At 56.7% G+C, this 27308-nt stretch overlaps 8 protein-coding genes across 8 annotated transcripts; 5 read left to right on the forward strand and 3 right to left on the reverse strand.

Annotated features, from left to right (window-relative positions):
* Nucleotides 1–57: 57 nt before the first annotated feature.
* Nucleotides 58–2294, reverse strand: QBC33DRAFT_547364 (uncharacterized protein). The gene has a single exon (XM_060428725.1). It carries the CDS (start codon nt 1793–1795, stop codon nt 422–424), a length of 1374 nt encoding a protein of 457 aa, XP_060280680.1. The 5' UTR covers nt 1796–2294; the 3' UTR covers nt 58–421.
* A 114-nt stretch (nt 2295–2408) lies between these two features.
* Nucleotides 2409–3990, forward strand: QBC33DRAFT_561861 (WD40-repeat-containing domain protein; the record flags this gene model as incomplete). Its single annotated transcript, XM_060430166.1, has 2 exons — nt 2409–2619; nt 2702–3990. 2 exons carry the CDS (start codon nt 2409–2411, stop codon nt 3988–3990), a joined length of 1500 nt encoding a protein of 499 aa, XP_060280681.1.
* Nucleotides 3991–4446: 456 nt separating this feature from the next.
* On the reverse strand, nt 4447–5528 carry QBC33DRAFT_457500 (uncharacterized protein; the record flags this gene model as incomplete). The annotated part of the gene is made up of 4 exons (XM_060424859.1): nt 4447–4482; nt 4567–5212; nt 5295–5358; nt 5444–5528. The coding sequence occupies 4 exons, from the start codon at nt 5526–5528 to the stop codon at nt 4447–4449; spliced, it is 831 nt and encodes a 276-aa protein (XP_060280682.1).
* Nucleotides 5529–6733: 1205 nt separating this feature from the next.
* On the reverse strand, nt 6734–7909 carry QBC33DRAFT_517752 (NAD(P)-binding protein; the record flags this gene model as incomplete). The annotated part of the gene is made up of 3 exons (XM_060426206.1): nt 6734–7251; nt 7320–7802; nt 7864–7909. The coding sequence occupies 3 exons, from the start codon at nt 7907–7909 to the stop codon at nt 6734–6736; spliced, it is 1047 nt and encodes a 348-aa protein (XP_060280683.1).
* A 2510-nt stretch (nt 7910–10419) lies between these two features.
* On the forward strand, nt 10420–12169 carry QBC33DRAFT_595257 (uncharacterized protein). Its single transcript, XM_060431813.1, has 3 exons — nt 10420–11455; nt 11573–11651; nt 11728–12169. Exons 1-3 carry the CDS (start codon nt 10426–10428, stop codon nt 11876–11878), a joined length of 1260 nt encoding a protein of 419 aa, XP_060280684.1. The 5' UTR covers nt 10420–10425; the 3' UTR covers nt 11879–12169.
* Nucleotides 12170–16851: 4682 nt separating this feature from the next.
* QBC33DRAFT_200768 (laccase) lies at nt 16852–19388 on the forward strand. The gene is made up of 6 exons (XM_060422576.1): nt 16852–17420; nt 17487–17565; nt 17635–17716; nt 17777–18749; nt 18839–18889; nt 18951–19388. Exons 1-6 carry the CDS (start codon nt 17229–17231, stop codon nt 19338–19340), a joined length of 1767 nt encoding a protein of 588 aa, XP_060280685.1. The 5' UTR covers nt 16852–17228; the 3' UTR covers nt 19341–19388.
* A 2623-nt stretch (nt 19389–22011) lies between these two features.
* Nucleotides 22012–23102, forward strand: QBC33DRAFT_622133 (CBD9-like protein; the record flags this gene model as incomplete). Its single annotated transcript, XM_060432825.1, has 3 exons — nt 22012–22270; nt 22350–22638; nt 22715–23102. Exons 1-3 carry the CDS (start codon nt 22222–22224, stop codon nt 23100–23102), a joined length of 726 nt encoding a protein of 241 aa, XP_060280686.1. The 5' UTR covers nt 22012–22221.
* A 729-nt stretch (nt 23103–23831) lies between these two features.
* On the forward strand, nt 23832–27215 carry QBC33DRAFT_517756 (DUF221 domain-containing protein; the record flags this gene model as incomplete). Its single annotated transcript, XM_060426207.1, has 6 exons — nt 23832–23840; nt 23906–24135; nt 24252–24550; nt 24629–25702; nt 25767–26162; nt 26242–27215. 6 exons carry the CDS (start codon nt 23832–23834, stop codon nt 27213–27215), a joined length of 2982 nt encoding a protein of 993 aa, XP_060280687.1.
* Between the last annotated feature and the right edge of the window lie 93 nt (nt 27216–27308).

Below are 27308 nucleotides of genomic sequence, written 5' to 3' on the forward strand. Positions count from 1 at the left end.
AGACAACAATTGGCCCTCTCCTCGAGGTCAATTGAGCACGATCATTGCTTTATTTATCTCTGCAAACAGTAGTATTACCGAGCAATGCCGCTCGTCGTCTGTCAAGTCCCCTATATACAGCCAACTCCCGGTGCCGCGGGTTACCAGACCCTTGAGAAGACCGAGGACAAGCACCGGTAGAATACCCACTTAACCCGGACCGAAGGTGGACTTTCTCGAGGCTCACTCAAGGGCATAGTTGCGGTCAAGCCTTCAGGCCAACAACACCTCTCCGTGGTGCTGAAGTCTCGCAACTTTTCTGATGAATTGAAACAAATCCATATGCCCCCATCACCGAGCACGCTTCCTCGGGGCCCGAACTACGCGGCAAAGATGCCTGTGTCCAAAAGAGTCGACGCCCAAACGACGCAGCTTCTCCTCCTCACGGCCATAATGACTCGTACATAAACAGCCAGTCATCCCAATAATGGTCGAACTTGCCAACCAACCAACTCCTCCCATCGCCCTCCCGCCCAATCTTCCACGGCCGCGTATACAGGCCGTCCATCTGCAGGTGCCGCTTGAGAGCGACGGTCATGCTGAACGAGCTGGGACTCACGCCCACGAAGTAGTCGCTCCAGAGGAGAACCAGGTAGTCAACTATGGCCTGCTGGTCCCAGCTGAGAGCTTGTAGAGCCTGCATGTCATCGGGATGCGTCTGGAGAAGGTCGTTCTTGGTGGCGACCCGCATTTGGTGTCGGAATTTTGCTTCCCCCACGAACTTGGCCGCCTCCGTCTCGTCCCCGGTCGCAAGATATCCCGCCCCGAAACCGCGATGGGATGCTTCGCGGAGATATGCCGTAGTCTGGTCGTCGAAATTGGGCCACCCCTTGAGCGCGTCCTTCTCGGTTCTTAGGTGGAACCCGGCGAACCCAGCGCCGCCACCTTCCTTGGTAGTCTCGGCAGCGAACCGACGCATCGCATCGCTGACTGCCTTTCCGAGCTCGAGAATGTCCTCGCGGAATCTCAGGAGGCCTCCATACGTGGCTACAAACTCGGGCCCGTCGTTGTAGACTGGCCAATCCCACTGAACCCCCCAGTTGAGACGGATGACTCGGGGGTGAGCCTGGCTGGTGGCGGGCCATTTACGCTCCGCGGCAGTCTCCCGGAGCCATGCATGGAAGCCAGAGCCGAAGAGGTCGGCATGGCGATTAAGGTCTCTCTGGTCGCAGCCGCCCCTGAGACCAAAGTCTCTCGGGGTGATCATCTCTGGCTGAAAACGTTGTCTGAGATTGGGTATGTCCCAGGTTTGGTTGAAGATGGTCATCTGTGGGCAGTGGGTTGCGAGGCCGGTCCGGAAATGATGCCCGTCAAAGAAGTAATCAAACTCCTTGTAAGCCATCATCAGATCGGCCAGGTTGTCGACCGACCGCGTCCGGATCTGGGGCATGACCAGGCCTGTGGCACCGGCCTCGATGGCGTACCGCAGACACGTGAGGATGAAGTTGCGGATGTTGCCAATGCCGCCCGAGTTGTTGTCGCAGATAAATACGAGCCCCGGCGTCCACGTGGTCGTCTCGGCGCAAACTCGCGCCAGCGGCCAGCCGACAAAGGGCGCGTCCGGGTCCGAGAGGTCGAGGGCCCGGTGCGCTAGCGGCCCGCGCGTGATGTCGGCGTTGCACTGGTCAAAGAGACATATGCGTGGCAGGCGGCAGCCCCACAGCGTCGCCAGGCTGATGAGGCAGACCGCCAGGAGAACGTTCCGTTGCCGGGCCATTGTCAATCGCGGGACGGCCTGCAATTGGATGCGGCCCATGTTTCGAGAGAATCCCACAGGCCGTCTCGGCTGTTGGAATTCGCGGGAATACCTTCAAGCGCGCATGTGTGTTCATTATCGTTCGCATCGTGGCAGAGAGTCTGAACCCACGTCCGCCCTCAGAAGAGAAGCCACGTTCAGATTGCGGATAAATTGCCATGCCCAGCCGTGGGAGACGGAGTAGTGGCTCCGTTAGAGGATGTACGTGGACGTGACAGCGTGCCAGGATCGGCCCAGCGATCGCCGAGAGGCATACGTTGTACTAGTCAGGTAAAGCGTCTGATCGGAAACGTGAAGTCACGCTCGCTCATTTGTCCATTTGCTCGCGGTTGCATTGGCTTGATCAAGGTCCCAGATGATTCGGCTCAAACAATTTAAGCCTTTATCGATGCGCTGAATAGGCATTTACTGTGTACCAATGTGCATAAGCATCTATCGATGCATCTATCGGCTAAGCCACATTACTCGATAACAAGCCACAAATTGCGGGGTACCTGCCCCACGAGAAAAAAGTTGAAAATTTGGGATCACAGAATCACGGCCTTCAGCCCAATTGTCTACACATCTCACAGCCGACAGTCGGGCAAGCAGTTCCTTTCCAGAAGAAGCTGAAATGTCGAAGCGCGTAGCAGACGTCGAGGATGTCGCCGGCCCGCTCAAGGGCGGTGACCGGCCCGAGGCCATGGATGTCGACGACAAGACCCAAGCGGACATTGGGGAATTCGAGGACGAGTTCGAGGACGAGTTCGAGAGCGAAGATGAGATTTTCGAGGCTGGCGTGGACGGGAGGCCAGATGCAGAGCGCGAGGCTGAAGAGGCAGCAGGTAAGAAGAATAAGACTATTCCCTCCTGTCACGCCGGCTGGCAGTGGATGTGCCTTCTCTAACAGTGCATGCTGCGTGGTAGACGGCGCAATGGATGTCGATAGCGGCCCGGGGACGTTCATCGTCGGCCGTACGAAGCTCGAGCCGGGGCAGACTCTGGCGCCAGACCCGACTACGTACGAAATGCTTCACAATCTGAGCACACCGTGGCCCTGTCTCTCATTCGATATCATCAGAGACAACCTCGGCGACGGCCGCAAGGTCTACCCCGCGACCATGTACATGGTGGCGGGGACACAGGCGGAAAGCGGCAAAGCAGATGAGAACAAGCTCATGATTATGAAGTTCAGCGGCTTGAGCCGCATGGAGCGCGAACACGGGGAAGATTCAAGCGATGACGAGGATGACGACGACGAGGATGCCGACCCGGTTCTCGAATCAAAGTCAATACCGCTCAATTCCACGACAAACCGGGTCCGGGCACATCATACGCCGTCACAAGACCCTTCCAAACCCCCGACCACCCTCACTGCGACCATGACCGAGTCTACAAACGTCTACATCCACGACATCACCCCCCATATTGCATCTTTCGATACCCCGGGAACGGTCATCACCCCCCAGCAGAATAAGCCCGTGTCGACCATCCGCGCCCACAAGTCGGAAGGCTACGCCGTGGACTGGTCGCCTCTACACCCGGCAGGGAAGCTGCTCACGGGAGACAACGACGGCCTGATATACGCGACCATGCGGACCGACGGCGGGAGCTGGGTGACGGACACGCGGCCCTTCCAAGGCCACACGAGCAGCGTCGAGGACATCCAATGGAGCCCGTCCGAGGCATCCGTCTTCGCGTCGGCGTCGAGCGACGGCACGGTCCGGGTGTGGGACGTGCGTAGCAAGAGCCGGAAGCCGGCGCTGACGATGCAGGTCAGCGACACGGACGTCAACGTGATATCGTGGTCGCGGAAGACGACGCACCTGCTCGCGTCGGGCGCCGACGACGGGCAGTGGGCGGTCTGGGACCTGCGGCAGTGGAAGCCGAGCGCGACGTCGACGCCTGAGAGGCCGACGCCCATCGCCAGCTTCAACTACCACAAGGAGCAGATCACGAGCGTCGAGTGGCACCCGTCCGACGACAGCATCGTGGCCGTGGCGGCCGGCGACAACACGGTCACGCTGTGGGACCTGGCCGTGGAGCTGGACGACGAGGAGAGCAAGGACACGGCCGGCGTCACTGATGTGCCGCCCCAGCTCCTGTTTGTGCACTACCAGCAGATGGCGAAGGAGGTCCACTGGCATCCCCAGATACCCGGCTCGCTGGTGGCCACGGGGGAGGAGTTCAGCGTGTTCCGGACCATCAGTGTTTGATCGGATGGGTAAGACGAACAACTCGTGTTTTTAGACGGCGTTCTCGACAGCATGATGGAGGGAAGGTTGGGTGGCTTGGGGTTTACGTTTTTTCGATAACGGAGGGTGGCGGATGCACGGTAGATTTGGAAAGGAAACTAGCGGGTTCCGATATCTCGAGGATGATACCACTCCGGGATCGCGGCTTGGTGTCACCGTAGCTCACAACACGCCATGGGAGAGCTGAAGATACCACAAGAGGTAGTTTATGCTGCAGGCTGCAGGCTGCAATCCTCAAACATGTCTACAGAAATGCCCTCATGTTGCTCTTCTTGATCAAGCTCGCCGCCGTCATGGATCTAGACCCATCCACAAGAAGGGAGTATATAGAACCAAGCAAAGTCAAGCCGTGCATCATATTCCATCACACATACAAAAGCCAGCTCCTAGATCCGCCAAAACCCCACACATCCGACCTTACAGATCGGCAGTGGCGCCTCCGTACGAGTGTATCTGTTTCCCACCAAGGTCGGTCAGTCAGTCTCATCTCTCTTCTTCCCCCATTTCCCCCCACGCAGTTCCGGGGGTTAGACTCACCGTCTGATCAAAGCACCCCTCGGGCGTCTGGTACAGATACGCGCCAGTGTTGATAAACAGCTCCTGCTTGTCGCACACCAGCCAGGCAGCCTCATTCGGCCTCTTGATATCCGCCACGCTCCACGTCAGCGTGTCGCCCTGGAACGCAAACGCGCCGTACGTGTTCTGCGTCGCGCTGAACGTCGTCCGCAGCTTGCGCTGCGTCTTGTCCGCCGGGTTCTCAACGTTCATGTACAGCGGTGGCGTCGACCCGCCCCGGTTGTACACCACCTGCCCTGCTGATACCTTGAACTGCCCCGCCGATGTGTGCGAGTCTAGGTACGCTGGCCCCGGGGCGCCGGTCGGCTTGGCTTGCAGGTAGCTGTGGAAGTTGGGCGAGGCGACGGCTCGTACCCACGCCCAGCCGTCTTGGAGGGTCGTCGGGACGGACCCCTGGCTGCCGCCGCCTGGGGAGGTGGTTGTCGGGGGCGGCGTCGTCGTCACCTTGGGCGTCGACGTGGTCGTCGTCGTTGTCACCTTGGTCGTGGGCGTCGTCGTGGTCGTGGTCGTCGTCGTCGGACGTGAGGTGCTACTGCTGCTTCGAGTCGTGGTCGTGCTCGTGGTCGGTGCGCCGGCCGCTCCGGGATAGCACTGGAAGTAGTACGCGCTGATGTTGGGAGACGAGGGCTTGTCAGCTTTCTCGGCTCTGCGGAAACCTATGGCGGGCGAGGGATCTTCTCGTGACGCACTTCAAGCTCGTGCAGCCATAGCCGCTGCCGCATGCCGTCGGCCCTGAGTAGTCGATACCGCCGCCTGTGAGGGTTGGGCCACTTGCTTAGCTCTCGACTGATATGATATCCGTCAACGACGGGGGCCCGTCGCCACCTCGGGAACTTACACTGCCCGTATGGACCCGCAGTCGCCTGCGCCGCCGCCGCGGCTGCCAGGAACGGCACGGAGAGAGTGGCTTGGGATAGCTTCATGTTGTCTCAGGCTTTGTCCAGCGAGTTCGACGTCTACGTACTTGGCACACCTTCCTGTGAGGCACTCGGGCGAGCTTGGCATATATGCTTATCGAGTCCAAGACAAATTGCGGCATCCGGCCTTGGTCCCGGGAGTCCATGCCCTCGAGGTGACCCAACACCTCCGATGATTTCGCCATTGCCACATCCGACATGACCGAAGCGGTTAGCCCTCCCGGGACACAAACAGCTTCGTCCCGAAACGGGCGGAGATCCAGCAGGGGACACTGGAGTTGGCGTTGCGGTGGGGAAACTGGGGGCGTAACCAAAGAGACCCTCGATTGAGATATGTGCTGCTCCAGCCCCAATCCGTCGCGATGACGTTGCATCCGCTGGCGACGCTTGGAATGCATGGCGAAAGGGAATTCCGGGAATCCATCGCCTGCCCCCCTGGCCCCCCCGCCCCCGCCCCATTGTTCGGGCGGAGCCTGGCTTTCCGTGGGGCCCAGATTCCGGGTTGCGCACGCCGCGGAAATTAAATAAAAACGCAATGGGGTAGCATCACGTCGAAGAGGGCATCCCCAGCGATGCTACTCAACGAGCCCCCGCAGAGGCCCGCGGGCTTGGTCCCATCTTGACAAGGAGGGTGGGCCACCGGAGCGCTCCGGCCATGTTTTCCCCCTTCCGCTGGCCTCCTGCTGCTGGGGGGTTTCTCCCGTTTCTAATATTTATTCACTCTGCGCAGAAGGTCTGTCCTTTGTCCACAGCCAATGTCACAACAGACTCGTCTTGTGGTTGTGTTCAAGCACGAACATCCCGCGGGGCTGGCCTAGCAGGGTGGAATGGTGCTAGTCTCCTCGCCCGTTGAGTCACAGGATATTTGGGGGAGGTGACTTGGATTCCGGCGAATACGCTTTTCGACGAGGGGAGAAGAGACTGATGCCTAAATATCGGGGAACTGCACGGCTATGTCGCTTTTCTTCAAGCAAGCCATGTAATTGTATCGCATAATGCACCAGATCCACATGGTGATGTCCGGCATTCGGGAATAGCAACGTCTAGAGGGTGTTGAGATGGTGCGGAGTGGCAACAATCTTGATTCCAAATCTGCACTCTCTCGTTTGGGTTCCTTTCCCAGCCTGAAGACACTGATGGGCCAAACAGGATCTGGATGGAAAACTTTTGTCTATTACGTTGAGTCAACTTTTGGGCCAAACTTTGACTGCTTAGCCCAACGTCTTCACCCCCGCACCAGCCTCCCCAGACTCAAGGAGAGCCTGCAAGATCTCGAGGTCCTTGACAGCCTCCTCCGGGGTCTGAAGCGGGTCCACGGCACCGGCGGCAATGCTCCTGGCGAAGACCGCATCCTCCTCGTCGACACCACCCGAATCATGGCCGAACGACTCCTTCTCCTCCGCCTTGTCTCCGCCGTCGGCCTTCCGGACCACCTTCACCTCGGTCGGGGTCCAGGTGACGGCGCCCTTGGTGGTGACGATCTCGACCTCGAGCCCCGACTTGAACTCGGTCCCGAACGAGATGCCCAGTGTGCCGTTGGCGCCGCCACGGGTGGCCAGGACGGCGTGGACCGTGTCGACCGGGAGTAGCTTCTCCTCCAATAGAGAGGAGAAGCAGGTCAGCTGCTTGACCTCGTCACCTGCGGCCCCGAGGAGGAATCGCAGGGCTGCCACGAAGTGGACGCCTCCGTCGAGGAGGAAGCCGCCCTGATACTCGGGGACCTTCCGCCCTGTAATTACCCTGTTAGCCCATCTCTCGCTTGAACACACTTCTGATGGATGCAACTTGGCAACTCACACTCGGTGTTGAAATACTTATCCGTCTCACGGACGAAACCATTCATCTTCAGGTGGAAAGTGACCAGCTTCCCGCCCACCTCCTTGACCTTGTCAGCGGCGTAGTGCAGGGGCTTCATGAAGCGGAAGTTCTCGGCGACGGCCCAGAGGGGCGCGTCCGGCAGGGCGGCGTGCCATGCGATCAGCGACCTCGCCGTCGCGAGGTCCTTGCCCACGGGCTTCTCGCTCAGCACGTGCTTCCCCGCCGTCAGGGCCTGCCGGATCGTCTCGGGCTGCTTGAGGATCGGCAGGCAGACCACGACGGCCGCGACGTCCGCCCGCGCCAGGAGGTCCGCCAGCGACTTGCCCGGGACCGCCGGGGAGTCGTAGTAGATGTCCGGGTTGGACTTGGCCTCGCTTGCTAGCCCCTCTGCGGACGCCTTGGAGCGCGAGTAGATTGCTAGAAGCTGCACGTCCTCGGCGGCTTCAAGGGCGGGGAGATGTCCTGTTTGGGAAGGGTCAGCGTCGTGGCTCCCATTTGATGGCGAAGGGTCCTCCTCTCTCACTCTCTTTGGCGAAAATGCCGGCGCCCAGCAATGCAAATCCAACCATGTTCGACTAAGGGGTGATGGGTTAACTTATTTGATGTGATTGAGTCTCTGCAGCACGATGATGATGTCGCGATCTTTCTATTCTTCGCTGTGTAATTATGGGATAAAATGGTGGGAAAAAAATGTCTTCCCCGCTTCTGCACGACGAGGTCACACGCCAAGGTCCCACATTTGAAGTTGTGCAAAATCGCGCAATCAACCACTGCCGGCTTTTGCTTTTTCTACTTGATACTAATTCGCAGTCGCATTTGAGGCCATCGACAGTTTGGGCTTCATTGATTTCTAATTGGTTGCCAAGGGGGGGGAGGTGGTAAACAATCTCCCAAGTGGCCACCTCGCTGAGAGTCCCTACGTCAATGAGGGGAAGAGGATTACTGTCCCACTAATGCAAGGCAGGCAAGGAAGGCTATCTGTTGAATTTGTACCGGGGAAACTACGTGGGTACCTTGAGTTTGGTTGGGCAGTTGAATGACATGCCTATGTAGGTAATATCTGACCTTCCCGACGACATCTGAGATCAGGTACAGGAAATATTATGTGATACCAAGATGACTAGAGGGTGGGGGGGGGGGGGGGGGCAGTGCCTCTGATCCTTCGACCGTAAGTAATCTTTCGATCCTTCACGTTCGCTCGGATGTTTGGTTATCTGGTTTCCGAGATCAGTCCCTCAGCCAAGCCAATATTGTCGATGCTCTGCCGCCCTTGCTGCCGTGCGCCGGGCCAGTGATTGGGGCGGCACCGCGATGATACCTCGTTCGGCAGCATCCGAACTGACAGCGAGACCCCAGAAAAGGATCGAGAGCAATCTCGGCTATCTCATGGAGCTCTGTGCCGAATACCGCCACGTCTAGGCCCTGCGTCCAACTAGCCCTTTTGAAACGCCAACCTTTCGGTACCCTATTCACAGGGTCTGTCAACGGGTTGTGGCCAGGCCCAGACCCAGCGCGGCTGAGCATGCACCTTGTCGGGCTAGCTACCTTGTCACTGAAGATATCGAACGGAGAGCTGGCTTTGGGGGGGCCCATCGAGGGTCGCATAAACCTATCGGGCACTTCCCAGCGTTGGTGCGGGCATGCGATGCCAGATTTGGCCGAAGGATGAACCAACTCGCATGGCCGGCGACATCGCCCTTCGGCCTCCCCCGACCGGCTGACCTCGAACGGAGCCGGCACTCGCTTGTTTTGGAGTTAATTAGTTGAAAGTTCCCGTACAACTCGGCCGTGTCCATGGCAGCTTGCATCCGCCCGCCTCCTCAGTGCCGAGTTAATTGCCCCCAAGGGCTGGGCCGGCCACGCTGTCGTCTGCTTCTACAACGGGTTAATTACTTCCTCAACCTGCGATTATGTTGACTTCTAGGCTCTTCGCAGCTCCCAGTTCCTCCCAAGTCCCTGACTTGCCCCAATTGTTAACTCGAATCATTGACGGCGAAAGCCATTGTCACAGCGGAATGCAATGAGAGTCGACTCGCATCAACTGGAGAATGGTCAAACAGGAGTCAACTCTGGATACTTTGGTGCATTGTTTCAATACCTAGCGACAGCCAGCACAGCCAGTTCCTACGGGCCACCACAAAGATTCTGCCTCCGCGGAATCAAGTTTCGTGCGTCGTGGGATCGTGCAATCAGTAGGTCGCCACGTCAGGGGGAGTGCCGATCATCGTCGGGTTTCGGCAAAATTCGACGGCTATGGAGAGCCAATATCAGGCACGCCCGACTCGCAGCGAGCGCACCCTCCACAAGGAACAACCGGCTTGGTCCGATGGAGGCCTGCAGTACGTGAACGAGAGCCTGGACCATCGCAACTCGAGAAAGAAGCTGCAATACGACACCAGGTAGTAGCAGTTGCTTGAGCTAAAAGAAAATCTTGAGTTTGTTGAGGCGGAGGGATAGCCCAATATCTACGAGTCTTAATTAGCCCGGAGAGAAAACAGCGACCCACTGGGATCCGGCGCCAGGACGAATACCCGGAGAGCGGGAAATTTATTGCACAGCTATATTACTATGTGATCAAGGGTACTAAATTTAGCCCTACTTTGTCCTCAGTCGGGGGGAACTCAACCCATCAACAGTATAAACACCCATAGTGCTGGACTAGGTTCACTCTGGAGCAACTTGGCGGACCGCAATAAAAGATCTGCAACCGCGGCATGGGTTACTACCCGTGTAGCCAGACTCTTTGCTCTTTTCTGCTCCAAGGTAAATTGCAGACGGCCTTGAGATGTATGTAGAGTGGCGTCACACAGCGGCAATACGAAAGGGGAGGAGGGCCCAAGGAGGGTTCGTTCCCCCTTTATATACCCGACGCGGGCGCCTTTTAATCTATTGTCATTGCTGATCCTGGGTAAGCGGATGGTTAATTTCCTCGATTGTGGGAAAGTCCGTGATCCGTAGAAACAGGATAACCGCATTGAGGTAATTCTTTTAGGTCGGGTCGCCCAACAAATCCGGGGGCGCTCAGCCTAGGGTTCCCTCATTTCGCGACCGAAGATATTGCCCCCGCCAGCCAGCCAGCCAAACCATGGCAACGTTATCAAGCAGGCGTCTTATCACGGCCATCTTGGGCGTCCTTGCCTGTGGTGCAGGGACGGCCCTTGGCGGCCAGCTTTCTGCGCGAGCATGCGCGGGGACGGTCAAGGCCAAGAATGGAGATACGTGCGCATCTCTCGCGCGAGACCACGGGATAACCGTGTCGCAGTTCCTGCTGGACAACCCCGCCGTATCCAGCTGCGACCTGCTCGTCATCGGCCAGGAGTACTGCATCGCCGAGGACGCAGGTGGACCACCGGCCGTGTCCACCGGCTCCTCGAGTCGGCCGACGTCGACCGCGTCCTCGCCATCGCCAACCCCCAAGGTCAGCGAGGACGGGAGCTGCGGCAACGGAGTCACTTGCGCGGGGTCGGAGTTTGGCACTTGCTGCTCCGAGCACGGCTACTGTGGCGACGGCGATAATTACTGCCTCGCCGGGTGCCAGCAAGCCTTTGGGAAATGCGACAATCCGGGTGGTGGTGCCCCCGGAGGGACGACGGCTCCGCCAGCCACTCAGCCTGCCGGACCGACGGCCACGACGACAGTCACAAAGACGTCTCTCGTGACGTCGACCAAGACGTCGACCACCATAGCCACCAGCATAGTGACCAGCCTCGTGATCAAGACGACCACCAGCACGGCCGTCATCGGCGCGCCGGCGACGAGCACGGCGACAGTGACGGCGACGGTAACATCGACCAAGACGGCGACAAGCATCGTCATCGGGACGGCGACGGGCCCGGGCGTCGGGGCGCCGGTGACGAGCACGACGATCCTGACACTGACGAGCAAGGTGGTGACGACCTCAACGGCGACGGTGACGACGACGAGCACCTTTGTCAGGACCGCGACGAGCATCGTCCTGGGGGGCTCGGGCACGACCACCACGACCAGGACCGTCACGAGCACCGTCGTCGGCGGCGGGGCCTGCTCCCCGACCAAGCCAGACACTGTCATCACGCCGACCCGCGGGCCGCAGCCTTCTGCGCCGTCGCCGACGCTGCCTGGGACGGCGGAGAATTGTAAGCTGATCTGATTAGCCCCTGTCTTCGAATCGTCGTCTTGTCTGTTGTTGGAACAGGGCCCCCCCTTATTTTCTTCTTTTTTTTTTTTCTCTTCTCGACTAATCTCAAAGCTAGGTCGGACGTACTACAAGGTATCGTCTAACGACACCTGCCTGCGGATCGCGCAGAGAAACGGCATCTCTCAAAGCGAATTGTGAGTTACATTTTGACACATTCATCTCATGGCCATTTCACTGATCAATTGCACCCCCCCCCCTCCCCGACAACAGCATCAGTTGGAACCCGTCCATAGGGGCAACGTCAAACCCCCTCGACGCGGTCCTCTGCTCTCCCGGCCTGTTGGATCTACTCCTCCAGGGGCTTTGTCAAGTCAGTTGCGATAACCTGTGGGAGGGGTATTACGTCTGCGTGGAGGCTTGATATGGGGGTTAAAAGAAGGGGAAGGCCTTTTGCAACGATTGCCAATAATTAACATCATGGCAATTGGTGTTTGTGTTTATGTATGTTATGTTTGATTCGAAAATCAACGGGCTGAGAGTCCTGCGCAGATGGGTTTCGTGATGAATCTGATGAAGATTATTAGTTAGCCTTGTAAAGTTGGGAATTCGAGCCAGACGTTTCGTGAAGTGTCATCTGCAGTGTCGTGGGATTAACAGAGGTGAGGCACTCTTGAGATAAAAGTTTCTTTCCCCGGTTTGTCGTCCAATCGCGTCATTAATCAATCCGTTTTGCGGCCAGCTGCTCCGGAGATCGACTCAGGGGTTCCCTTGCTGTTGGTTGGCAGACCAGGGGGATTTCGAGTGAGACATTTTACAACCGTACGGGAATGGATCTGCCAAAGTGTGACAGCCGAGTGGGACAGAGATCAGCGCTGGAAACAAGAGTTGTGGAACAAGAAGCCGAACCTTAATCCGACGACGGGGACCACAGTCGCTGTATGTCTTGATTTCGTCTCCATCCCATCCCCACTTCCCCGAAGGAGCCAAGATGAGGAGGCCCGAATCTGATGACGTCCGGCATTTGTGTTTTACATCCGAATCACCGAGTCTCTGCACCTGCGAGCTTTACTCGGTTTCTTGTGCGATATAGCAGTTGGGATCACCTCTGCGATGATATCTGAAAGTATTTTGCCAGACGCAAAGTTGTAAGGATATAATTGGAGATTGATTTACGATTGGGAAGATTGGGAAGATTGGTAACGTCCTTTGCTAATCGTTTCTGCTCTCTCAGCGAATAGACCACCACGATGTTCCAGTGTAGCGTAATTTTCTAGTGCCTTTGTTCCACGAGGGGGATACCCCCTACTGATACTTACATCGGCTTCTCGCTCAGCAAACTCATCCATTTGCACAGCATCCGGCAATGTGAAGAGTTCGGGAAGCCGTCGACATTCCCAGTTCGAAGCGAGGCGCGAACAGGGAGGTACTGGATGTGATGAGGATGTGATGTGGGCGTAGCAATGATTACTGATGATTAGAAACTGGTCCTTGGACGAGCATCACATTCATCGAGGAGAAGAGGTAACATTATCATCTCAAGCATATCCCGAATTGACAGGTCTACCAAAGGCCTAACCTTTTCCATTCCTTGAACTTCTCGCAAGGGAGGAATCTGACAAATGCTTCTGCAATGCCTCTTTCCTCGTATGCGACATGCGTTTTGCTCCTCCTGCAACTGGTGCCACGCGCAATGTTACCAGGTGTGCATCCCTCCCCGCTCTTTGACGGATGGATCGAGGAACCCCACGGGATGTGTCCTGTCGGCAAATCTCTAGAATCTTTCAAAAAACGACTTCCGATTTTGAATTGGTAATCTGAACCTGAGCTCATTTCACCACAGTGGATACACCATACCTGTTTTGCTCCTGTTGAAGGTCGTATTCTCGAAAACATCAAAGTGCCGCATGAAGCATTCCCCAAGGCACGAGACCCCTAAACCCTGTCACCACAAGGCCTGGCCTTGATGAACTATTATCCCTCCCCTGGAAATGCGGGGGAGGTGATGCACCTCCGGGAGCCAAGGGGAGGCATTATGCGAAAGGGGTTTGGGCGCGTCTCGGCATCGGTATGGCCTCTGGCGGTTGTCATTTTTTCACTTGGTCCTCACACACCGCTGTCGGTGACGGGGTCGGGGTCTCGAAAGAGACGCTCCCCGGTCTTCACTGCTGCACCCCTTGCCCATGACTCTTCACACCACGCTTTGTAATTACCAGGGAGGAGATGCGGGGGTGGTAGGAGGATCTTGTAGCAGGGAAAGGGAGGAGAGAATGCCGTGGCAAACACTTCACCTTGCTGCCTAGGCCCTTTTCAAACCTTGAATCAGCAGCCAGGCCTTGATACATTGGCGCGTATCCTGCTTACAACTAGGTGACCAAAGCTGCTGATTGTGTTATGATTCAGCTCGAGTGGTTGGGTAGGATCACGGTAAGTGGACCACAATTACTACGTAACACATCGGGAGATTGGGGGATCGGCATCGGTGAATGTCAGTCCCTTGCATTGCATTGCTGCCAGGGGAAGAAGGCGGGAGTGGACAGAGTTCCATCCGATGGCAATGCAGGTAGGCTCTCACCATAAAATCCTCTTGTTCTCAATGTGATGGCCGCGTCATCCCACGCCAGGAGCACGGGTTATGGTGACACTGTGAGAAGGAGAGCGGGTCTCATCTGGGTCTGAGCACGTCGAACTGGGGGCATTGTGGGACTCAAATAGCCACAGCGTTCACGTTCCATGTCACGACGTTGAGTTGAGTGGGCTTGAGTGGGGCTTGAGTGTGCTTTGCAACAGCCGGCCTCCGGATCCACCCTCCGACCTGATCCTGCTGCAGACGGGAATGTTGCATACCCCTTGCCGGTTCGGGCTGCCACCACGGTTGGCGGGGACGCCAAGATTCTGGAAGGCCGGCGCAAGGCCACAAGGGTGCAGGCCCGGCGCGCGATAGCTCGGTCCCGCTCAATAGCTTGGAACCGCAGATCGAAAGCGACCAACCAGAGGGGTCGAGAGGGGAGAACAAACACGGGCATTAGAGCCTGCATGAACCCTAATCCTGATAAGACTATGTAGTGTGCTAATCTTCAGTCATTTCTTGTTCGAACGTCTCGTCTTCTGATTCTCGAATTGCCATGCATGTCAAGCAACAAGTTTTGCTCCAGGGGGGGGGGGACCCAATTTTAGGTGCAGTGCCGTCTTCTCGCTTATTTTATTTTGGATTCCAAGGTCAAGGTCAATCAAGGACGGCAAAGGGTTTTTGATGGTAGCAATGGCGGCTGGCAAGCTGCATGCAAGGCGTCGGCGTCCTGCAATTTCCCCAGTGCCGATTGCTACTGCGGTATTCAAGAGCTGATGAGGTACTGACGCATGGGTGTTTTGTGGGGGAAAAGTCGTTTTTCGGCTGCCACCTTGATAAGCGAAGGAGGCACTACCGGGGGGGAAGGGGAAAGGGGAGGGGGGGGGAAGAGCGCAAGCCTCATGAGGGGCAGACATGGTCACATTGGTTGCAATCCTACTGCGTGCTACGCAGAAGCATGCTTGATCGGTTTGAAGGGGGGAGGGGGCTTAAGCCTCATCTACGATAGGTCGCAGTGGCGCTTCTCAAGGTGTGTCTTGCCAATGAGGAGGGGAGACTTTCTAATGAGCCACACCGTGCCGCTCTGCACTGATTGCGCTCAGACGAATCCGACATCGCTGGTGCTATGCACCAAGTTGGGGCCGCTCCAATAGTCGATTTTATAATTAGCATGACACGGCACGCTGTGGACGGGTAGACCCGGGAAGGGGAGAGGAAATACCCCCGTTCGCGACTCGGATTAATCTTGCACCCTTTTTCCACAACCCACCCACCCACTTCCGGGCCCGAGGCAAGAGTGCCAAGGGCCGCGTCAGAATGCGGGAATCAGCTAGTCAGCCGGGATTTTTCCTGTATTGACGAGGATCAGAGAGATAAGTGGCCACAGCACGCCCCTTGCAGCATTCCCAGCCGCCTCAAGAGTTTGGTAAGGCCAACACGCAGACTAATTACGCCGTAGGCAAACAAGCAGACCCCGCCTGTCGACCAATGGCGATGCCCTCAGATTCGGCTTACATGTTCCTCCAGTCCCCACACGGGTCAGCCGAACCCTGGACTCCCGTATTCGTCGCCAGCTTCCGATCGAACCGGCCCTGTCAGCGGGGCTCTCGCTCCACTGTCTCCAGTCCAGGGACCAGAAAGTGAGTTCGCGTGTGAAGATCAGCAGCGGGAACCGGGTAGGGTTCCTGTTCCCACTGCGGCTGGGGCGGCACAGTCAGCAGCGAGGCGGACTGACTGCTGCTTCGCTTCCCTTCGCTTCCCCCTGCTCCGTTGTGCCCGCGTGCCTCCTCCAGTGTCTCGAGCTGTGAGTCTTGACTGGCCCGCAGCCGTTCGTGGAGAGTCAGGGGTTCGACGGAACCGAGGGTGTCAATCTATTCCCGAGACCAATCACGGCCCTTACCAGAAACCGGATACTTCCACGGGAAGTTTGTATGCAAATATAAATTCCATATCGGTAGGGCAGGACTACCTTCCCTGTTAGACGAGCTGGACCAGGCTGGAAGGGTCACACAGGCATCATACCACACACCACACACTACACGCACACACACACACACACACACACACGCCCTTAGACCCATACTCAGCCGTCCCTGCAAACGCACTAACTACACGCACTAACTACACGTACACTCGTGCCTCGTGCCTCGCGGCTCGTCTGCTTGCTTGCTTCCTTGCTTGTTTGCTTGCCTCCCTGCCTGCCTGCTTGCTTTGCACACGACCTGTATGTACATCGAGGTTGTTTCTCTCGCCGCACCTCATGTAAGATCGTAATTTCCTCCTGACCTACATCACCCTGACCACCCACCCGCTTCATTCCCCCTGGCATAACCTGGCATGACCTGACCGCCTTACGCATGTACATACGGAAAGTCAGAATGGCCATCACATGACCTCGAGCCGATTCCCTCCCAACGCCGAAGAATGCAGCCGTAGTGCTGTACCCAAGCGTCTCCCTGCCCGTCCATGTTCCCAACTAACAGCTCCGGGTAACACAAGACGGTATCTCTCGTACACTCTGGTGGAGTGAAGACAGGCTGCCATGTGTGAGCCAAGCCAATACTTTGCTGCAGGACGGCGCCCCTGTTTGCCCCTGTTTGTCCTCGTTCACCCCCTCGTTCGTCTCTTCGAATCGGCGAAGAGGTTGCATACGGTACGGGTTTTCCAAGGTGCTAAACCACGCGGGCATCCGTCTTCCCTGTCTCCAACTTGATGGATGCAACTCATCCATCCCGGACTATTGATGCATGCTGATGTCTGTCGCCATCGCTATGGCCTCGTTGTGGAGGATACGCGCCTCACCTTCCTGCCCTCCCCCCTGGGCGTTACATCCCCCCTCCCTCCCTCCCTCGCCATACACTGCCCACCAGGCCTCGCCATTTGTCAGAAGCCAAACCACCCTAATGTCGCCGAAGCGGCAGGCTCGGAGGTGGGCAGAAAGGCGGAGAGCCTCGGGAAAGGAACCATCTCCACGGGAGAGGGGGATGTAAGGGGGAGAGAGAAGGGAAGGGGCGAGTGGTGAGGGGTGAGGATGACGAGCTATGGACCCATGACGAGAAACGAGGAGAAGGCATTAAGAATATAAATATCACCATGATGCTCCCTCATCTGGACCTGTGTTTGAGAAGTCCCCAGACCGAGCACCTCGCCCCTCGTCCCCCCCCTTTTTCTTCTTCCCCCATCGTGTCTTGGTAACATCGCCAACATGCGGTCTCTATTCACTGCCTTTGTTGGCCTCACTGGCCTCTTCTCCTCCGTTCATGGAGCTCCATCTGCGGAGCTCGTGAAGAGGGCCCCAACATGCAACACTCCCTCCAACCGAGCTTGCTGGACCACTGGCTTCGATATCAACACTGATTATCTCGAGAAGACCCCCCTCACTGGCAAGACTGTGACTGTAAGCTCGTCATCCCACCAGATATTCCAAGTTATGTCCGGCCACTGACTTTGCACTAATTATTAGTACACCCTGGTTGTCACCGAGATTGATAACTGGAAGGGTCCGGATGGCGTGGTTAAGAAGAAGGCCATGCTGATCAACGGTATGTGACGATGATGCTTCTACCCCTTCTGCGTTCCGAGATGGACGCTGACATGGCCACGGTATCCAGGAACACTCCCTGGTCCCACTATCGTGGCAGATTGGGGTGACAGACTCAACATCACTGTGATCAACAATCTCAGGGACAACGGGTAAATTAACTCCACGGGGCTTGCTTTTATAGACTCTTGTCTCTGACCCTTGACCACCAGCACGTCGTTCCACTGGCACGGTCTCCGCCAGATGGGCTCCAACTTCCACGACGGAGTGAACGGCGTGACCGAGTGCCCGATCCCTCCCAAGGGCGGGAAGAGGCTCTACTCGTTCCTCGCCACCCAGTACGGCACGGGCTGGTACCACTCTCACTTCTCGGCCCAGTACGCCAACGGCGTGGTTGGCAACATGGTGATCAACGGGCCCGCATCTCTCCCATACGATATCGACCTCGGTGTCTTCCCCATCTCTGATTACTACTACGAGACTGCCGACAACCTGGTCGAGTTCACCATGAACAACGGCCCCCCACCAAGTGACAATGTCCTCTTCAACGGAACCAACATCCATCCCGTCACCGGCGCCGGCAAGTATGCCAGGGTCAAGCTCACCCCCGGCAAGAGACATCGCCTCCGACTCATCAACCCCTCGGTTGAGAACCACTTCACCGTCTCCCTCGTCGACCACCAGATGACCGTCATCGGCACCGACTACGTCCCGTCCAACGCATTCACCACCGATAGCCTCTTCATTGGAGTCGGACAGAGGTACGACGTTACCATCGACGCCAGCAAGGCCGTCGGCAACTACTGGTTCAACGTGACCTTTGGCGGCAACGGTTTCTGCGGTCTTTCCAACAACCCTTTCCCCGCGGCCATCTTCAGCTACGACGGTGCCCCGAACGCCAACCCCACCAAGGCTGGTACCCCCCCGGCCGACTCTCTGTGCCTCGACAACCTCAACCTGACCCCCGTTGTCCCGAGGTCCGCGCCGCCCAGCGGGTTCACCCCAAGCGCCAGCAACAAGCTTGATGTCCACCTCGATACCACCGGGACCCCGCTGTTCGTCTGGAGGATCAACGGTAATTCCATCAAGGTCGACTGGCAGAAGCCCATCGGCCAGTATGTCATGGATGGCAACAACTCCTTCCCTGCCAACGCCAACATTGTCAAGGTCGACGCTGTCAACCAGGTAAGTTTGCGCACCCCGAGCACCTCCCCCCAATCCCCCCTCGCCCCGTTTTCCTAACCACCAGAGTTCTAACGGTTGATTACGCTTAGTGGACCTACTGGCTCGTTGAGAACGATCCCGATGGTGCTTTCAGTCTGCCGGTGAGTCTTCCCTTTTCCACCACCCCGTTTCCAGAATAAATACACTGACAATGTCAACCAGCATCCGTTCCATCTTCATGGCCACGACTTCCTCGTCCTGGGCCGCTCGCCCGACACGCCGCCCGCGGCGCAGACTCGCTACGTCTTCAACCCGGCGACGGACATGGGCCGGCTGAACGGCGGCAACCCCACGCGGCGCGACGTGACCATGCTCCCGGCCAAGGGCTGGGTGCTGATCGCGTTCAAGACCGACAACCCGGGCGCCTGGCTCATGCACTGCCACATCGCCTGGCACGTGTCGGGCGGCCTCAGCGTAGACTTCCTCGAGCGCGTGTCCGAGTTCAAGGCCGGCATCACGGCTGCTGATAAGGCCATCTTCGATAACAATTGTAATGCCTGGAGGACTTATGCGCCGACTAACCAATGGTCCCAGATCGATTCGGGTATTTGAGGAGATGGGGTGAGTGATCCGATCATGATCATGATCATGATGGTGGTGGTGTTGGTGGGGAATGGTTCAAAACAGGGTTTGATGAAGCTGTTCATTCATTTACGGGGAAATCTTGGAAATTCGTACATGTCTTTTTTTTGGGGGAGGGGGGTTCTATTCTGTCCGAATCTTTTTCTCCGTGATGTTTTACTTGGTGGCTTGGTGTGACGAATACTGTCGCTAGTTGTGCCATAGAACCCGATTCTTGGGCACATCAATGAAGAACCATTCCTCACATAATTAATCCTGTGTATTTTCGAGACTTGGCATTTATTAGCCACCAAGATACATGCTTTATTATATTGTTCTCACCCATTCCATGTCTTCCGAGGTCAACATTCTTAAGTTGTGGACCTGAGACATAGACTGTCGTTTTCATGGTTGGTGAATTCTATCTAAATTTGATGAGTTTTTCTGCTGATAGTAATCTTAGGCGTTACTCTTTTATATGCCATCTGGACTAAGTTCTAGGCTTCTCCCTAAAGGGAAACAGAACCAAAAACGGGTGGAAAAGAGGAGCTACAACGCATCACTCAAAAAGAACAATAGCCTATCAGCAAAGGCAAAAAGGACTTTTTACAACACCAGTCCATTTCCACAGATCGTCAGGAAAATCGAAAAGGAACCGAAAGGAACCCCATGACCCTTCCTGGACTTGCTGGCTAGAACCAGGATAGAACCTTCTCTAACATGTTACCCGACGACCTAGCCCCAAAGTGACGGTGGTTTTCAGATTATTCCCCAGCGACCTAGGCCCAAGATGCGTCTTAGGAACCAGTGGCTATGCTGACGGTAGTTCTTTGGCCTCCTATCTCGGTACTTGGATGGGTATGACGAGGCGCCATTGTAAAGAGTCACCAGGCTATACGTAGATGTAACCCCTCCATCTACAATAATATGCCATGGAATGACCAAGACATGCTCCGATTTCCATTCAGGCTAGATGCATTCATTATCACACCGACCATTTCTCTCTGGGATGACGAGCAAGTACTACAATCTGGAAGCCGGCAAGAAGGTCATGCGAGGGCATAGACTCAAGGACGAATAGGTGGGCTAGCAATGACAAGCTTTTCGGCTCGCGGGAGAGATAAGGTCGGAGCCCCGGCACCGGTTTTCTTTTCTTTTTTTGCAGCCATCTTGCAGGACCAATTAATAGACAAGGCTTGATTGATATAATTCAGGACATCACCGGGACTCTGAAGTGTCCACCCCTCACCCGACAATCCACATCCCCCGGATAAGAACATCGCGGGCAGTTAATTACGGCTTCCTAGTCCCATCCAAATGAGTTAGAAGTCCGGAGGTCGCTTGCGCCATGGCCTTGAGGGGTAACTGGGGGCCACATGACGAAGGATTTCACCATCTGTGGCCCCCAAAAGTTCCAGTATCTAGCTTCGTGGTTTTGACTGGATCCCGGGTCACACCATCTTGGCACTCTGAACCCGGGTCGACGTCTATTAAGAGGTTGCTGCAAAGTCATGTGGCACCCCAATCACCAGTCACATCCTCCAGAAATAGTCTTACCACACCTCCACGTAGTAATGCAATTAAACCTCAGGGGCTGACTGACATAGCGCCACGAGCACGAGTCCCGGGACCTTGATGTCGGGCGGAGTCAACACTACAGACAGCAGAGAGCCCACAAGTCAGTGCCGCAGGGAGGAATTTCTGGTTAAGCGGTCACAGAAGATCACCCGGCCTAGGGAGAATGCATCGTGAGAATTGGAGATTGTCCTCGTGCCGGGGGGGGTGCCAGGGGGTGCCACTAGATCTACCCCAAGACCCCAAGAATGGAAACAGGAACTCGGTACACGGCGCGCTCGGTTTTCTAGAAGGGGGGGACCAAGGTTGCGGGCGGGAAGCGCTGCAACTATTAGAGGTCACATTTCTGGGGCATAGATAGGGCTTCGCTAGCTTTTTGGGAGGAGGGGAAACACCGAAAGGGGGAGGGCGTGGTATGGTATTTAATGTCGACGGCTCTGGCGACATTGGGAGGCTTGCCGTTGGGAGACTAACGACGCCGGCAACCAGTCGGGCGCGACGGTCGGCTTGTGACATGCGAAAATAGAAATCCAGCTCATCTAAGTGGACGAGGCCATTCCTGGTTTCCGGGCGGCTATTGGGAGAGGACCAGAAACGAGGCGTGGCACGATTTAGCCGTAGCGGGTGAAGTCGAAAATCAATCTACGCGATCGCTCCCCAAGTTTCCCCAGATGCCACAAAATTTACGGCTCTAATGACGGCCCAGCTCCCGGCCGGAGCGGGTTAAAGTGAGGTGTCGTCGGCATCCCAGACGCATAATCAATGGAGTCTCCGTTATATAGTGTGCTTCCGCAAATGACATCTTCTAGCTTCCGCGGTATTGGGCGTATATATCTGCTGTATACCGTTCCTGTATAATTATCCGCCCATGGTCACACACCTTTGCCAGCCTGCCTCTTGAGGGCTCGCTCCGATTCAGCCATTCAGTGTCAAGATATCGCTCACTGCTCTTCCTGCGCGCGAGGGAACAGGGAACGTGTCAATTCCAAGTTGCCACAAAAGACGTGAGTTATATAACACATCTTCTAAGACCCCGTCCTGCAGACGGGCGGCCTTGGCATGCTGGAATCAATCCCCTATCCCACCGCGCCTCTCGCTCTCCCCCCCTCTCTTACTCGCTCCCCTCTCCCAGCTGATAGAGCAAGCCAGACGCAGTGACCGCGCGCTCTGATCTCTCTCGCTCTCACACACATATCTGGCCCCCATCAATATCAACGGGTCCGGCTAATCTCACACATCTCACTGGTTAGCCACTCAGCTTGCCACTTGGGGAGGACAGAAGCTTCAGCTCCTCAAGATGCACTGGAGATTCGCGGTAGCATGGGTTGCCGCCACCTCGGGCCTTGGTCAGTCTGGTCTCGTCTCAGTCAGCTAACCTGACGTCGTCGATCCATCAAGCTAACCTTGACACGATACAACACACAGCCTCCGCAAAGGCCCAGGCTGGAACGACCGTGTATCAAGATTCTCTGACCGGGTTCACCTTCTCGCAGAGCGTGGTATCATACGACCTCGATGGGCACGTGGTTACTTACCGCCTTGCTCTACCGACAGGGGCCAGTTCGTCAGGAAATTATGATATCGTCCTCCAGGTCGTCGCGCCGACCATTATCGGCTGGGCTGGGCTGGCATGGAATGGCGGCATGACGAGCAACCCGCTCACAGTCGCATGGAAGAATGGCAACTCGGTCACCATCTCGTCTCGCTGGGCCTCGTAAGTCGGAACTTGGCCACCACTCCCCCACTCCCTGTCGGGGGCGCTGATTGACGGCTCGTTCTTTTTAAACCAGGTCACGCGACGTGCCTACTGCGTACGCCGGCGCGACGTACCAGCTGCTCAAGCGCGGGACTGTCGTCAACAGCACGCACTGGCAGTACACAGTCAAGTGCACCGGCTGCACGCAGTGGGGCACCAAGTCGCTCTCACCGACCGGATCGCACCGGCTAGCAATGGCGGCCGCCCCGCAGGGCCCGTCGAACCCGGCCAGCAACACGTCCTCGTTCCCCGTCCACACCGTCCACTACTACTGGGACCACGACTTCTCCCAGGCGGCGAACCCATCGTTCAGTTCGCTGGTCACGCAGAATGGAGGCACCGCGACTGCTCAGTTTGCCGAGACGATCGAACAGAGTGCGGAAGATGATGGGTCGAAGATGGCGGAGCGGTGGGAGGCATGATGGGATTCCCCGTTCCTCTCTCCCCCCCTTTTTCCCCTTTCCCCTTTCCCCTAACTCAAAGGTGTATTGTAGACAGCGGCATTTGAAGTTAGACAACCAACAACCACCCCCCGGCTTCCACCACAAGCATCTTCCCCATAATTGGCCAACTGTGACTCCGGTGATGGAAACAGAAAAAAAAGCAAAAAGCAACGATCAGCGGTGGGTGACGTCGTGAGCAAGGATTTCCTTGGCATTCGGCTGGAATGAATCAGTTCAAGTTTGCCTGCAGAAAAAGAGCCGTTAGGTACATAGGTAGGTACGTATCTAATCGTTAATTGCCCCCAATTGCCCCAATCAGCGATTCAGCGAGCGGATGGGTCCGCACAGGGGTCCCGCATCTTGGCAAAGCAGGCGATACGGGGACTTGTTAGCGCCGAGCTGGGGTTTCTCGCTGTTTCACTAACACCGAGACTCGGGATGTTTGATTTGGTGGCTTGCGAACTAAACCGCATCGGATGGTCCCGATCCAAGGGCGGAGCCCAGCTGAAAAATCTCGCTCGCGGAAACAGACGAGAACTCCACTTCCTTCCCCCCCACCTCCCCCAGCCCAGGGAGGTTTTGATCTGATCTGGATTGCCACTACTGCTTACGCACGCGGCGCATCAACGAGTCTGGCGCTACACAATTATCTGCGAAGGTCGAGTCAAACAGCGATGCTATGGTTGTTGGACGAGCCGCAGATTTGAGATGAATCTGGTAAGTCTCGGCAGCAGATCGCAATCTGGCAAGTGCTAACCGGTGCCGCACTTCCCGTAATTTAGAGCCAGTCAGATGACCCTCGCGTCGGTTCGGGACGGGCCAACTCGACTGGCGGCACCGTCAGTCACCTTACTTCCTCCGGGACCGACTCGGCTTCATTGTCGTCCCTTGGGAGCACATTTGTTCCGGTCCTGGTCTACTCTCTAGTCTGCTTCCTCATCTTCTTCTGCCTCCGACCGCGATGTCCGAGGGTCTACGCCCCGAGGACCCTCCCGGGGATTCTCTTGCCTGAGTACGTCCCCCCGTTCCCTTCTTCCGATAAGCATGGACTTCCATGCTGGTCTGGCGGTTTGGCATGTGTGCAAGTCAGTGAAGTCAACGAGTTAACACCAACCGTCTCATCAAAAGGGAATTGAGCCCAAAACTTCCATCTGGTTGGCTCAACTGGCTCAAGCCCTTCTTCCAGATCTCCGACACCTTCCTTCTGCACCATTGTTCACTCGATGGCTTCTTTTTCCTTCGCTATATCAAGGTCCTCGCAACCATCTGTCTCGTGGGTTGCTGCTTGACGTGGCCCATTTTGCTGCCCATACACGCAACTGGCGGCAACGATCTCACCGAGCTGGATCTCCTGACAATCGGCAACGTGGCGACCCGCAATCGCAGTCGACTGTACGGCCATGTTCTCGTATCATGGGCCTTCTTCGGTGAGTTGAGACCCTGCCCAGCCTGCAACAGCCCGAACCTTGCCCCCCCCCCCCCCCAACCGCTAAACCTTGTTCTAGGGTTCGTCCTCTACATGATCTCTCGAGAATGCATCTACTACGTCAATCTCCGGCAAGCCTACCTGGTCTCGCCGAAACAGTCCCAGCGCTTGTCCGCGAGGACGGTCATGTTCACCTGCGTCCCCCGGAACCTTCTTGACCAAGCCAAGATCCGAAAGCTGTTCGGAGATGCCGTCAGAAACGTGTGGATCCCGAGGAACACCAAAGGCCTGATGAAGCTGGTCGAGGAGAGGGACCAGACCGCGCTCCGACTGGAGAAGGCCGAGATTGCACTAATAAAGGCCGCCAATGCCGCCCGTACCAAGCAAATGGGCTACGTCGAGGAAGCAGTCGCAGGTGTGGGAACTGCCGCATCTTTCGGGAAGGGCAAGTCGAGCGATGAAGTCCAGATCTCTGAGAAGTCCTCCCTCTCACCCCAGCCGAGTCTCGGATCGTCGAATGGACAGAAGGAGGACGACGAGGACGCAGACTATGTCCACCCGTACGGTCTCGGCCCTTCACTTCCGGACGTGAGGGGCTCCGTGGCAGCTCAATGGATCCCTGCCGAGGCTCGACCCCACCATCGGCCCCTTGCCAACTTCGGCCGCCGGGTCGACACCATCAGGTGGACGAGACTGAGGCTCAAGTCGCTCAACGCCCAGATAGGCAAGCTCCGCCGACAGCTCCGGACCGGCCAAGGCAAGCCGATTAATGCCCTGTTTGTCGAGTTCGACTCCCAGGCCAACGCGGAGACCGCGTTTCAAATAGTCGCCCACCATCGGCCACTGCACATGGCGCCGGCCTTCATCGGCATCCGCCCGAACGACGTGGTGTGGTCGACGCTGCGCATGGAGTGGTGGGAGCGAATCGTTCGCCGTTTCCTGTTCATGGCTACCATTGCGGTTGCCGTCATCTTCTGGTCTATTCCCTCGGCCTTGGTGGCCATGATATCGAAGCTCAGCTTCCTCACCAGCAGCGTTCCATTTCTAAAATGGATCGACAAACTCCCCCCGGCAATCATTGGCGTCATCGAGGGTCTGCTTCCCGCCCTCGCATTGTCGCTCCTGATGGCAGCTGTCCCCGGGATGCTACGAGGTGAGTCTTGGTCCTGCCGTAGTCCACATCTTCTTTTCTTTTGCTAAATGGAAGAACAAACTAGTTTGCGCGAGAGCTGCCGGCGTTCCTTCGGTGCCGCTGGTCGAACTGTACACGCAAAACGCGTACTTTGTCTTCCAGGTCGTGCAGGTATTCCTCATCACGACTCTCACAGCGGCAGCGTCGTCCGCCTTAACCGAAATCCTCGAGAATCCCATCAAGGCGAAAGATCTGCTGTCGCAGAACTTACCAAAGGCGTCGAATTTCTACCTCTCGTACATTCTCGTCCAGTGCCTTGCCGGTGGTGCTGGCGAACTCGTGCACCTCGTCGAACTGATCCAGCACCAGATTCTGGCCAAGGGTGTCGAGAATCCAAGGTGGCTCTTCAAGGCTCGTCAGAAGCTGAAGCAGAAGCACTGGGGAAGTATCTATCCCGTATTCACCAACATGGGCGTCATAGGTAGGCTTCCAATCTATCGCACACACCCTTTGCGTATCCCCCCCGGTAGAGAGACAAGTCGGCTGACATCCCTTCCTAGCAATCTGTTACTCGTGTATCGCGCCTGTTATCCTGGCCTTCGCAGGTCTCGGTATGTGCGTCATCTACGTCGTCTATAGGTACAACCTCATCTACTCGTTCGAGTCGGACATCGACACAAAGGGACTGCTATACCCGCGTGCCCTGTTGCATCTTATCGTCGGCCTGTACCTCGCCGAGATATGTTTGATCGGCCTCTTCGCGCTCCAGTCCGCGTACGTGCAGCTCGTCATGATGGTTCTGTTCCTGATCTTCACCTTCCTCGTCCACATCTCGATCATTGATGCCGTCAGCCCTCTCCTCTTAAACCTCCCCCGGACGTTGGCTCTCCATGACAAGGAGCTGAGTGACGAAATGGAGGACGCCGTCGTTGAGGGAGATCTCGGCTTGCCCGCTGCCCGTTCGGTACCCGGCACAGGTGCTGCAAGCGAGTATTACAGCCTCGAAGAGGGGATCGAGGAAGTCGAGGAAGTCAATACCTTCCACGGAGAAGCAAACGACAGAGCGGTCGAGGGCGCGAGCGGGTTGATGTCGTCGGTCAAAGACTGGGTGATAGACAAGACAAAAACCAGGGTGGAGCTGGAGGCCGAAGCCGGAGGCCTCACTCGATTCCTCTGCACGCTCAACCGGTGGTTCACGCCGGACAAGGACAAGAAGCCCAACTTCCTGGTCAAATGGTTGCACCCGGAGATCTTCGAGGACTTCCACGTCCTCCACCAGATGTTCCCTTCGGACGTGGCCCCGACCGAGTATCCGGACGAGTTCATGCGGCGCGGCTACTGGCCTCCCGAGATGTGGCTGCCGAGCCCCAAGCTCTGGATTCCGCGAGACGCCGCCCACGTCAGCCGCCAGGAGGTTGCGCACACGAGGGAGGTCAACCCCATCACCGACCGCGGCGCCTGGCTCGACGCCAAGGGGAAGGTCGTCGCCGACATTGACGACGCACCTATCAAGGAACTACGGGTACTTTTCTAGGCTTCTTTTTTTTGCTTTGTTTCTTCAGTCTTGCGAGAGTTTCCCTTTCCGGCGGGAGGGAGATGGCTTTTGGGATGTTTCTTGAAGCCGAAT

This window comes from Phialemonium atrogriseum, assembly GCF_030411735.1.
Source record: "Phialemonium atrogriseum strain 8032-3 unplaced genomic scaffold QBC33scaffold_24, whole genome shotgun sequence".
NCBI lineage: Eukaryota > Fungi > Ascomycota > Sordariomycetes > Cephalothecales > Cephalothecaceae > Phialemonium > Phialemonium atrogriseum.